The following is a 13,505-nucleotide window of genomic DNA, read 5'->3' as shown; positions in this document are numbered from 1 at the left end:
TATCACTTAAATCACATATATAATTTGTTTCATTTCATTTACTTTTCTTTACTCATTCCTATTAAGTTGTGTGACTTTATTGGGTGTTTTATGAATTTGATTTGATGTGAAAATATTGGAGTTAAGTGAGTTTAATCTCAAATTTGGACTAAAATGCCCTTATGATTAAGTTTATGATTTTTTTCGATTGAAGTAGGCCCGTTTCGGCCTGTCCCGGCTCAATGGGCTTTCTCAAGCCCGGCCCATGGGTTGGGCTTGGGCTTTGAATTTTCTAAAAAAATCTTGCCCGGCCCGGTATTTTTTCTCTCCTCTTTAAAGCCCGGCCCGGCCCATTGACAAGCCCTAATATGATATGCATATCAATCAATTCCCCCTTCTTTCTTCCATTCCAAAAACTAGCTAAAATATTAACATAATAAAAATCCAAAATTCAAAAGCCTAATAACATCTTGATTCTAAATTTCTTAAAGGAAATAATACAAAGGTCGATTGATCTGCCGCATCTTCACGGCAATATAGCAAATGCCCACAATCATCAATCCCACGAAACCAAAGTCACATATCAGTTCTAATTTGTATAGCCATCCTGCCACCAACTTCTTGACATAGTCCAGGGCCAAAACAGCAAGCACGCACATGAGGAGGCAAGAAATTAGCACCACGAACACCACAAGTTTGCAATTCATAATTTGAGAGACTAAGTTCTAACTATGATAACCCTAAGAAATAATGACATATTTTATAGAAACCCTAAGAATTAATCCCCACATTACCATAATGAACTAGTTAATGAAGTTGCTAATTGGAACCCTAAACTAGACATATATATCCAGTCCTCTCTCTCTCTCCCTTAATCTGCAAGCTAAGTTAATTGACAAGATCCCCCTTTTTTTTACCTAGGAAATTTGTTACTTTTTTACCATTGGGAATATCCTCTCTTATTAGGGCATCTTATAACATGATGTTAGAAAAAGAAGTTGGTAACAGTCAAGCAAATTTACTTAGTTGAATTCACACAAAATTAAAGCGATATCCTTCGTGTAAAACTAAATAATAAACCCGAAATATAAATTCAATCAAAAACAAAAAAAATTCACCTCAAAATGCACAGAAATTTCCCTTCAAGAAGCTCTAACTCCAAGCTTGCACCACCTCCACTCGAGAGATGTGGGCACATCTTCTCATCAAGAAGAGAAGCAACTGAGAGTCACCACCTTCGATTCGATATGCAAGCTTCTTAGCTATTTCCTATTCACAAGAAAATAATTAGCTTAGTAACAGTGCCCGAGTTTATAAAGTCATGTGAATATCAAGTGCCCCAACATGTTAGAAGCAAAGCAATTATTTTGGAGCTTCTATATGAATAAGGTTAATAATAAATAGTTACGTACCCCAGTCCCCAGCAGCAAGCTTTTCAAACTCATGAAAAAACACCCATAGGTCAAGCTATTGTCTTCTTCCACAATGGATGATCGAACTGAATCACCTTGACCTTGGGCCGTGTAGAAAGTAAAAATCATTAATTAATTCCTCCACCTAGCAAGAGAGAATTAATGTTAACCTTCTCCAACCAGAGGATTCTATCACTCCAATCCAATCTTGGGTTGACACCTTTGAACCACCAAACAATAGCAGCAAATGGTCTCTAAGGATTTCCCAGAGCACTGATCGACAAGATGTATAGTCGTGTTCCTGAGATCAAGACAAGAATAAAAGATGTGCTTATTATCATGACAAGAAAACTGTTCTTCCCTCAACAATGTCAAGGATCCAGATGTGAAACGTGAATGTGTAAAAACATATTTTGTGGCAATTGTCAAATAAATATATTGGGAAAATATATATGTTCTCCATTTTTGATAGAGCCAAAAGTGGCTAAGTAAAAAAAACTCATTTGATTGGTTTATAATGTTGGCGAGTCCTTATTTAATTAGGATTTTGGTTCCTTATTTAGTTAAGATTTTGGTTACTTACCCGTTTATTTAGTTATATTGTAATTGAGTATATATATACAGAGTTTACAAGCTAAATTTACAAAGAAAATTAACCAGGTTATTACTTGTACATACTCCAAATCAATTACAATCACTATAAACAAGGAAACTAAAACTAACTTTCCTAGTTTTGTTAGGCTTGACATGTTGAGGTACGTATGTTGACTTGCATCCATAAAAAGGTCTGCTTGGTGACTACACAAAGAATCTCCTATGTCTTTTAGGTAAGAAACCAATTCCTTGATGGACAAGGAAATAAATTCATACAATCAGGAAACTAAATCCCACAACTTGGATTTTGTCTGCTAGGTCAATAGAATAAAATCTAAGGGTTAAAACAAATGCCACATCACCTAAAACTATAAAAATGAAAATAAAAATATTTTTTTGCAAAAAAGCCAACGTTGTTGGTGTTCTTCTTCTTTAGAAATCAGGTTCCGTTAATATATTGACCTAATTAAATTTGACCTAGTTAAAAATCAGATTCCGTTAATATATTCAATTACAATAGGACTCAATAAAAGGGTAAGTAACCAAAATCTTAACTAAATACAAAACCAAAATCTAACTAAATAAGGAACCAAAATCCTAACTAAATAAGGACTCGCCAACATATAAACCAATCAAATGCCTTTTTTGTATTTTTCGTTGTATGAATTAAAGTTGAGTAGCGAAGAATGAATCTAGATTTTTATATAAATTAAGCATGCCTACTTCATAAATATATTCTCATCTTATTGTTCGTTGATTCATTCATTCTCAAAACTTAAATTTCAAGTTTATATAGCAAATAATTTACATAATGTTGACACAGCTATTCATAGTTGTGGTGCTCTTCTATCTCATATTGTTAGAGGTAAGTTTGATATGGCGATGGTTGATGAGGCATCTTACTAGTGGTGGGCCAAGGGTCCGTCCCTCTGAAATATTAACATTATATCATAGTGGGCCGGTTGATTAGCCCCAATTAAACCCAAATCAAACAAATACTCAAATCAAAAGAAAAACCCCCAAATTGAAGCAAATTCAAACAAACCCCAAATAAATAAATAAATATATATATATACAGAAATTCTCTTATGCGGACATCCGGACATTATTATCGTGCGAACGCCGTGTATTTTGTACTACCCCTCTTTGTTTTCCTGCCTGTTTACAATAGGATCCGCACAATAATAATGTGCGGACATCCGGATAAGAGAATAACTGTATATATATATATATATATATATATATATATATAAAGTGGAATTGGTTGCATGTGTGGTCCACTAAAAAGTGGTTCCACATGAGGAGGAGTGTTGTGTTGAAGAATACATGAGTCCCACATAGGAAACTTAACAAAATAGAAAGTCTCATATGAGGAAATATTTTTGCTCCCCACTTTAATTAGGTGTATACTCACGACTCTTCTTAATACTTTGACATGTGTCCATAGGCATAATCATGATAAACTTTTTACTTTGATTTATGTAACCATAGTTATGTTTATGGACACTAATTGTCAAGTGTTGAAAAAGGTGGTGAGCATACACTTTGGGTTAAAGTGGTGAGCAAAAATGCTCCCTATAAATATTTTTGCTCCCCACTTTAACCCAAGGTGTATGCTCATCACTCTTCTTAATAATTGACACGTGTCCATAAGCACAACCATGATTAACTTTTTACTTTGATTTATGTAACCATGGTTATGCTTATGGACACGTGTTAAGTGTTGAGAAAGATGGTGAGCATACACCTTGAGTTAAAGTGGTGAGCAAAAATGTTCCCTAGAATAAATGGTTTCATTTTGAATAACATAGAGGCTTTTTGTATAAAACCCCACACTTACTAAACAAGTGGTTAAATTGGAGATAATATCGATGTTGCTAGTGGTAGGCCAAGGGTATGTCCCTCTGAAATCTTAACAGGAAGAACCCAATGATGAAGGGTCTTGACGCCTTCAAACGCAAGCATGGCCCCCTTGTGGGGAGGACAGTGGCTCCACTGCTCATCCTATGGCAATCGATTATGATACACAAGGCTACAAGCATGGATTAGACGACTACCAATTTTACCATACCGCCACTGTATCAATTCTCATAGTTAATTCTCTCTTTTATTCTTCTATTTGTGTGTGTGAACATATGTATATACATATATATATTTCTCAAAAAAATTATCTACGATTTTCGTCTTTCTTTTTGTTCTTCTGTTGAGAAAAGATAATATATTATTAGAAGATATCACTCCACATGGATAGAATTCTCAAGAAAAACATCAATAAGCAAATTTTTCGGGGACCCCCAAATTCTTCCACACACTTTGATATTGTTACATATATGTTACGCCACGTACTTTAAATTGCATGATGAAAAAGGTTCAACATTAGTTGATTAGTATGGTATATGGTACGAAATGATTTTCTTGTATGAACGATCATGTCAAATCTCTATAATCATGTATCAAGTTCTAATTACATATATAACTTTCTCGTTTTTCTCAATGTATATACTCCAATACTCATTTTATCATGTTTTTGTTCCCTGTACCCTCCTTCTTTTGTATTTGTTAATGAAATCGATGCTATTGCTGGAAGGCAAGCAAGATTGGATCCTCGAAGAAGAGCAACATTGAGGCTTTGTTTGAAATCACTTATATACCCCTCCCTATAGCTATGTTTCGCAATGGATGTGATGTTAAGTTATGCGTACTAATTTTTCGGCATATTTTGGGTGAAACTCCATGTGCATGTGCTCTCTCTCTAGGTAATTTTTAGGGCTTGTCCAATATAGGTCCCTATAATTTCTATTTCCTAGATATATACCCATCATTTTATAAATCTATGTGTAAAACCCAATTTCAAACTTAAATGACTAGTAGGATATAAGAGGTCATAGTATTCCTACGTTTTTATATCCTTGCCATCAAACTTCATATTTTATTTATAATTTATTCCAAGCATTTCATTAACTACCATAATTGTAATTAAAACTCCCTATTAATAGCATATCAATCACCCCATTTCTTTTGGTTGCCATTCCCTCTAATATATCGCCCCCTAAAATTGCAAAAAAAAAAAATGTAAATTACATATCCAATAATGTACATATGAAAAATATAAATATAAATATATATGTATAAAAATATAGGTATATTATTTACCAAAAAAATTAATTAAAAAAAAGGTCAATTACTTTGTAATTGAAATTTCCGTACATTTTTCATAAATTAAATATAGGTGCACAATAATTTATAGAAAATAGGTGCGTTATATAATTGAAATTTATGCACTTATAAATTAAACATAGGTACATTATTTAGAAGAAAAAAATAAGTTCATTATACTAGGTAATTTTTTTTTACTAGGTATACATTATTAGAGAAAAAAATAGGTACATTATTTAGAGAAAAAAATAGATACAAAATTTAGTGAAAAAATAAGTTCATTATACTAGGTAAAAAAGGTCAATTACTTTGTAATTGAAATTTCCGTACATTTTTCATAAATTAAATATAGGTACACAATAATTTATAGAAAATAGGTGCGTTATATAATTGAAATTTATGCACTTATAAATTAAACATAGGTACATTATTTAGAAGAAAAAAATAAGTTCATTATACTAGGTAATTGTTTTTTACTAGGTATACATTATTAGAGAAAAAAATAGGTACATTATTTAGAGAAAAAAATAGATACAAAATTTAGTGAAAAAATAAGTTCATTATACTAGGTAAATTGTTTTACTAGGTACATTATTAGAGAAAAAAAAATAGGTACATTATTTGGAGAGAAAAAATAGGTTCATTTAAAAAAAATTGTTTTCATAAAACAAACAATAAAAAGATGATCAAATTATTTTTCATAAAACAAGTAATAGGTGCTTTATTTAGAGAAAAAAAGGTACATTATTTAGAGAAAAAATAGGTTCATTTGAAAAAAAATGTTTAAAAAAAAACCAATAAATAGATTATCAAATTATTTTTCAACATAATTAAAATGTACACTAGTATTATTCATAAAACTATAATAAAATAGATTACTAGTCGTATAATTCATAAAAGGAAAACAACATTAATTCCTAAATTTAATATTGAATTTAAATTACTAATACGTTAAATAGATTACTAGTCGTAATTCATAAAAGGAAAACAACATTAATTCAAAAATAGATTACTAGTCGTAAAATAGATTAATATTTAATTTCAAATAAGTTTCTAAATTAATTCCTACATCCATTACAATCATTTAGAGATCTTTCCAAATTCAACGTGTGTCATTAGTTACACCCTCCCCATAACACATTAAGTCATAAATAGGGGTAGTTTTGGAATTCGAAAAATACAATAAATCAGATTTTAAGTTATATTAGGTAACTTGCTTAGTTGGATCCTAGTCAACAGGTATTATTTGAAAAAATTGGGTATTTTAAATACAAAAACAAAAGGAAGGGTTGTAGGTGATTTAAAATGAATTTTATGGGTCTAAGCTCAATTTACTATAATTTTTAATAAGCTTTGAAAATAATAAGGGCACACAGTCACCATGCCATTGCCAATTGGTAGCACTACATATATATTACAGACCCTAGGCCTGACCCTAGCTAACATCTTTCATTGTTCATATTCCAAGTTCGTCTCATCCCCCCTCAACAATAAGAAAAAAAAAAGAAAAAAAAGAAAAAAGGGATGAGTGTTTAACCATAGAGTCTAAAACAATAAACAAGATACCTTTGTTTGTGGATTATCTATGGTTCAATATGATCAACATCTTTAGGCCCCGTTTGGTTCACGGAATGGATTTGAGGGGAAAGCAATTCCCATGTCATTTCCCAAGGAATGGGAATGAAAAATTCCTTTCCCACGTTTGGTAATGTTGGGAAAGTAATCGGGAGATTTCACTTTGTTTCCTTTCCCATGTTTGTTTTGAGTAGGAATGGAAAACAAAATTTGTATAATTTTCCAATTATACCCATATTAAATCAAATAAAAAAAGAATGCATTTAATGATACGTTGTAATTATAAATTGTTCATAGGGACAAAATAGTCATGAAAATTGTGCATTGAATGTTGGCACATTTTCCCAAACTTTCCCATGAAGAGGGAAAACAAAACCCAAGTTAAGAGGGGGGCTTCACTTTCCCCCCTACTTTCCCATGTGCCAGGAATCCGTTTCCCATGCCTGGACTTCCCAAACATGGGAAAGCAATTGAATTCTCATTCCCAAGCCTCCTTTCCCATAAACCAAACGGCCCCTTAAAGGAAACAAAAAAAGGACATATTCTAGAAGGCTCCAAAAGCAATAAGATAACTTATTATATCATGGAAATTAGCCTTATAAGGTTGGAGGATGACATTATAAAAGCTCCCTTCTCCTTTCTACTTTTGTTCTGTGTTTTAACTGCTGCCCTGTTCATCCTTATGAGTTATCTATCAATCTAGTGGGATGATGTTTATTTCTGGATAATGAATGATTATTTATATTTCCCCTATTTGGTCTATCCACGATTATGTGAATTATTTTCTCAGAATCAAGTGCCACAAATTGAAGAACAATTTCAAAACATATTTGTTGGAAGTCAATTTTCAATGTGAATACATGTTGGTGGCATGGCTGAGAAGAAAAGAAAGGAGAAGCTACTAAGTATTAGAGCTCAGTTTTTGAAATTAATTCAGTGGCTGGGATCCGGTCCCAGTCATAGATGCAAGTCACTGTTAATATTAATTGAGATAAGCTCACCATACTCAGTAACAACAAGAAACTGGCCTTTATGATCAATTGCATCCGATAATAGCAGGTTGGTCTTCCATATAGCTCTGTGAGTCCAAGTGTTATCCCCTGCCTTAAAATGGGCTACGTAGCTTACTGGGTCACCATCATAATATTGTATTAGCGCTTCAAAATCATTAGGAAACAAACAAGGGTCAGCAAACAATACAACCTTTTGAATGTGGAATTCACCATCACAAAAGAAATGCAGCCCAACTTGTGTGGATTCTTTAAATGGTGGAAGGCGAATGGAACGCCCAGTAAAAGGGTTAAAGAGGGTTAGGAACAAATAGTCTCTATCCATATATAAGCCAACCAACCCAGGGAACAACCACATAAATAGCAGCTCTTGTTATTATAAATCAGGCCCATGCTGCAACTCAAAGCTGCAATCTTTGCCTTGTCTGAGACCGTACAAGGCTTTACTTCCACCGTAGTTTCGGTCGGTGACAATCAGCATAGGAAGTTGTTTGTGACAAGATTTGAGGCGCTGCTGCTTCTGATCGAAAGCTACGTACAGATTCTCAAAGCTTGCAAACTGCGCCAAACCGGATAAAGTCGGAGATCAATATCAACTTTTCTAGTATCAAATGTAGAATGTTGCCTCGGAGCCATGCCAAGTCTGAATCCAAGGTTGATGATATTGCCTCTGCCATATATTGACAATTTATTGGATTGGATTTATGATGGAAAACAGAGCTGGGGAAATAGTTTTGCTAGGTATACGCGTGTTTATAAGCTTTGCCACTTTCTATACAAGTCCCAATGAACCCTAAACCATATAAGAAAGAAGGGCTTTTATATATATATATAAAATACAAACAATAGTCTAAACTAGAGGGGATGAGATTTTCTAATATTTTCTACTTATGTTATAATAATATGATGTATGACAAATCACTGGCTTGTTCCTATGAAGGACATTTAGGGCCAGTTTGACATTGTTGTGCTATGAAAATAATCACTATTAGATTTGTTGTGAGAGAAATTAGCTGTGAGAGAGAGTAGTTTGGCGTTTGGTAAACTTTTTGTTAAAAGTGTTGTTGGTACTAATTCCCGCATAATCAGAAAATGAAAGCACCTCATTAGCTGTTTTCCCTTATAGCTTCCTCTCACAACAATTTTTAACAATAAGTGATTTTCTCATAGTTTACCAAACATGCTGGGCTTTCCAAAATTTTAATAAGCAATACCAAACGGGCACTTAGAAAAATGAAAAAAAATTCAAAATTAGAAAAATGGGCTTCAAATGTGGGTTGAGCATCTCAATTATGGCGCTAGGAAAAGAAGAAAGCCATATCTTTTGGAGTTTTTGGATTGCTTGATTTCTTAGGAAGATTTATATATTATATTTATATTTTGAGAATAAGTAGGATATTATTTCCCTATTATGATTTAACTAGGACTTTAATTATTTTCTTGTTAGTCAAGGACATTATTAGAATCTATGGTTACTTACGATTTTAGGGTTTCTCTGTTTTCTATTTAAGCAGTATTTTTAGTCTTTTATCATATTATTAATCAAATTTAGAGATTTTTATTTTTACTTTCTACTGGATTCCCTGGGTTATTGTTTGATTTCCTTAGTTTAAACTATACGATATATACATGATGATAAGTTGTTGGTAGATATATTCATGACATGCTGACCGTGATACCATAAAATCCCAAATAAGGACAAAATGAAAGCTCAATACTCTGGGAAGTCTAGAGCAGACACACACATGGATTCAGTTTCACACAGAAAATCAAAGAGTTCAAACTTCCTAATTAGCAATAAATCTGCCCGGGACAATTCGACAAGGTAAGGTGTACTTAGTGAAGCCTGTTCTAGCACTTTTCTTATATGGGGTTTAGATGTTGAGTCACAGCTGACATTGATCGTAAAAACCAGACCTTCGAAACTAACAACTACAAACTGGCCTTGATAATAAATTACATCACAGAAAAGGATCCTTGTAGGTTCGACTATTTGAGCCCAACCAACATCCCCTGACTTAATGTGGGCTATTTTCTTTCCAGCATGATCATAGATTACCAGCACTTCATAATCATTGGGAAACAAACAAGCTTGGGTCAGCAAACAATACAACCTTCATAATGCAGTAATCACATCTAAGAAAATCCGGTGGGACTTCCATGACCGGTGGAAGGCTAATGGTACGTCCGGTGAAAGGGTTTAAGAGTGTTATTACCAAGTTGTCATCCACACAAGCCAACCAACCATGGGAAGAACCGCAACACCTCTTGTTGTAAGGCACATGCAACTCAAAGCTGTAAGTCGTACCTTGTGTGACACTATACAATCCATGCATTTGGTCGTTGTTGCGTTAGCTGCTGGGAACCATCAGCATAGGAAGCTGCTTGTGGCATGATTCAAGGCGTTGCTGCTTGTGATGTAAAGCTACTGATTTCCAATGCCTGCAGACGGCACTAAACCAGATACAGTCTGAGACTGGTATCAACTTCCCTAGTATCGATTCCAGAAGGTTGCATGGAAGCCATGCCCAGTCTGAAACTAGAGATGAGGCCTCTTCCATAGTGTGCTAGATATGATTTTTTAAGGTCTGGCTTTGGGTTGGATTTCATTGACAATTTATGAGGAATGGAGAGGCTTTTCTTTGGCCATGACATTTTGAATAATTATTTATCCCCCTTGGTTACAAAGTAGAATATTCTCATATTCCAGCAAATCCAATGAAAGATTATGGATTTTCTTCCTTGACTGGTTTGATATGATCAAATTTAACTTAAGAATTCAATATGGTTGAATATGAAGTTTTAGAAAGCTCCAAAAGTATAATAAGCTGACTTGACTTATTACATCAAAGCTTCAAAATCATTAGGACACAAACAAGGGTCAGCTGACAATACAACCATGGAAATGCAGAAATAATCCTAAGGAATATCCAGGGATTCGGGGTCTTTGAAGGGTGGAAGACAAATGTTATGCCGGGTAGAGGGGTTCAAGAGGGTTAGTACCAAATAGTGCATGATTGAGGTCTCAGAGTGCAAAGTTATACTTGTTTTTCCTTTTGTGTTTGAGAAATCGGCGCTAGGCGGCCGACTAGGTGCTAGGCGGCCGAGTAGGAGCTAGGCAGCCGACTAGGCGGGAGGACAGCAACGCGATTTCACCGGGTAGGCCCCAGGGAGTTAGGCGGCCTGGGCAGGTCTGGACAGGTCTGACCCCTAAAAAAATGCCATTTTCGAATCTCCAAGGTCAGGGACGAGGTGATGATGTGGCTCAGATTTGGGGGTGGGGAGATGACGATGGTGCTATGAGCGAGAGAGAAAGAGATGATGATTGAAGAAGAAGAGAGGTCGAGGGTTTTGTCTGAGTGAGAGAGAGGGGTTAGAAGACGGCTCGTGTTAGCCTTAGGGTTTGAGAAGGAAAATTGAAAAAAACTAGAGAGATGGCCCGGCTTAAAACACTAATAAAACCAAATGCCCTATTTAGATATATTATTTTTATTGGGATTGAGCCTCAGAAAATACAACATTAAATGGATTTTGCATAGCAACCACTAATAAGTAACAAATAACAAATAAATATTGTTCTCTCAAAAAAAAAAAAAACAAATAAATATTGTTTATATATATGTATTATGGTAATATTTTATATCAATTATGGTACTTTATAATCTTTTACTTTGTAATTTCCGTCAGTGACAATAATCAGCACAAGAAACTGGGTGTGACAAGATTTGAGGCATTGCTTCTTCTGATCCAAAGCTACAGGTTCCCGATGAACCCTAAACCATATAAGAAAGGTCTTTTTTAAAAAAAAAATTACAAACAATAGTGTAAACTAGAGGGGATGGGATTTTCTAATATTTTCTTTTTACATTATAATATGATGTACGACAAATCACGAGCTTGTGTCTCGTATCGAGTAATTTTTTAGTGTTCCCGGTACACCACATGGTTGGTGTACCATCCAATAGACGGAAGACATATGGAATATGTCCAATGCAGTCCGCCACATGTCATAAGAAGAAATGCAGTAAGTTGGATAACAATTCCACATGTTCTATGTTTATTGGATGGTACACCAGACACGTGGTGTACCTGGAACATTTAAAAATTTCTAGTATCGTTGGGAGTTTTCGGATTGCTTGATTAATTTCTTAGGAAGATTTATATTATATATTTATATTTTGAGAATAAGTAGGATATTATTTTCCTATTATGATTTAATTAGGATTTTAATTATTTTCTTTTTAGTCAAAGGATATTATTCTAGAATAATCTATGGTTTTTTACGAGTGTAGGGTTTCTTTGTTTTTTGTTTAAGCGAACTTATGGAGTTGTATTTGTAATATTTTATTTTCTGGTGAATTCCTTTAGGGTTATGGTTTGATTTCCTTAGTTTAAGGAATACGATATACATGATGATAAATTGTTGGTAGATATATTCATGACATGCTTACCATGATACCATCTCAATTCCCAAATAAGGACAAAATGAAAGCTCAATATAGATGTTCCAATGGAAAATGTGAGGTTACATAATTTATCACATGGAAAAGTAAAGAAGAAAAGTGAACCCCCATCATCTCCTCATACTATAGTGGGTAAAATCCACAATCCTGTTCGCTTGGGCTCCAGCAAAAGACACTTTTCGCTGGGATCTTGTAAAACACAATCCTTTTCCACATTTCCGTTTTCCAAGTTGAAGACACCCACCTGTGGAAACTCATCTACATAATCAATGAAGTAGATGGAATTTGGACGACACTCCGGAAAGTCTAAAGCCGAGACAGACATGGATACATTCCAATCCAAGAACAAAGCATCAGTTCCTATACTCTCAATCTCAACCCATTGGGCTCCTCCATCATCCCCATAAGCAGACCACACCTTGTAAGCCAGATCCCAAGATCTGGAATAGGACTTCTCCACGAGCAATAGGTCTTCACGTGATGATTCAACAAGGAAATTATGAGTAATAGTGTGTGAAGGTGAACCTCTGGTAGATCTGATACACCAAGTAGTAGTTGCAGGGTCACTGTTAACATTAACTGACAAAAGCCCACCACTGCTAGTAACAGCCAGAAACTGGCCTTTATAATAAATTACATCCGATAATATCGTCCTCGCATCTATGCGAGTCCAAGTGAAATCCCCTGCCTTATAATGGGCTACTTGGCTTACCGGAGAATCACTGGTATGGTAGACTATCAGAGCTTCAAAACCATTAGGAAACAAAGATGGGTCAGCAGACAATGCAACCTTGTAAAAGATGGAACCCAAAAAAAAATCCATATCTTCATGTATATCTGGGACTTCTTTGACTGGTGGAAGACGAATGGTACCTCCGGTAAAAGGGTTGAAGAGGGTTAGGACCAAAAATTCACCACCCATATAAGCCAACCAACCATGGCAAGAACTACAGCAACCGTAGCTACTGTGATTATTATACTTAGGCCCATGTTGTGGCAACTCAAAGCTGTATGCCTTTCCCTGTGTGACACCGTACAAGGAACCTCTTCCACCGCGGTTGCGGGGGATGATGAGCATAGGAAGCTGTTTGTGACATGATTGGAGGCGCTGCTGCTTCTGATACAAAGCTACCGATCGCCAACGCTTGCAAACCACGCCAAACCGGATGTAATCCGAGATTGGTATCAACTTATCTAGTATCAAATCTAGAACGTGGCTTGGGAGCCATGCCCAACCGGAATCAAAGGTTGATGATATTGCCTCCGCCATATATTAGTGCTCGTTAATTTCCTCACACTCAAAATATCCAATAGTT

At 34.9% G+C, this 13,505-nt stretch overlaps 1 protein-coding gene and 1 pseudogene across 1 annotated transcript; both read right to left on the bottom strand.

Moving 5' to 3' along the window:
* Positions 1–9,437: 9,437 nt before the first annotated feature.
* LOC148295220 (F-box protein At2g17036-like) lies at positions 9,438–10,287 on the bottom strand (annotated as a pseudogene).
* A 2,020-nt stretch (positions 10,288–12,307) lies between these two features.
* LOC110744563 (F-box protein At2g26160-like) lies at positions 12,308–13,459 on the bottom strand. Its single transcript, XM_021944554.2, has one exon. The coding sequence runs from the start codon at positions 13,457–13,459 to the stop codon at positions 12,308–12,310; it is 1,152 nt and encodes a 383-aa protein (XP_021800246.2).
* Positions 13,460–13,505: the final 46 nt, after the last annotated feature.

The sequence above is a fragment of the Prunus avium genome, chromosome 4 (assembly GCF_965620075.1).
Source record: "Prunus avium chromosome 4, drPruAviu1.hap1.1, whole genome shotgun sequence".
Classification (NCBI taxonomy): domain Eukaryota; kingdom Viridiplantae; phylum Streptophyta; class Magnoliopsida; order Rosales; family Rosaceae; genus Prunus; species Prunus avium.
This window is presented reverse-complemented; position numbering and strand designations above follow the sequence as displayed.

Coding starts and splice junctions, on each gene's coding strand:
- LOC110744563 (XM_021944554.2), bottom strand. CDS start 13,459: ATGGCGGAGGCAATATCATCAACCTTTGATTCCGGTTGGGCATGGCTC.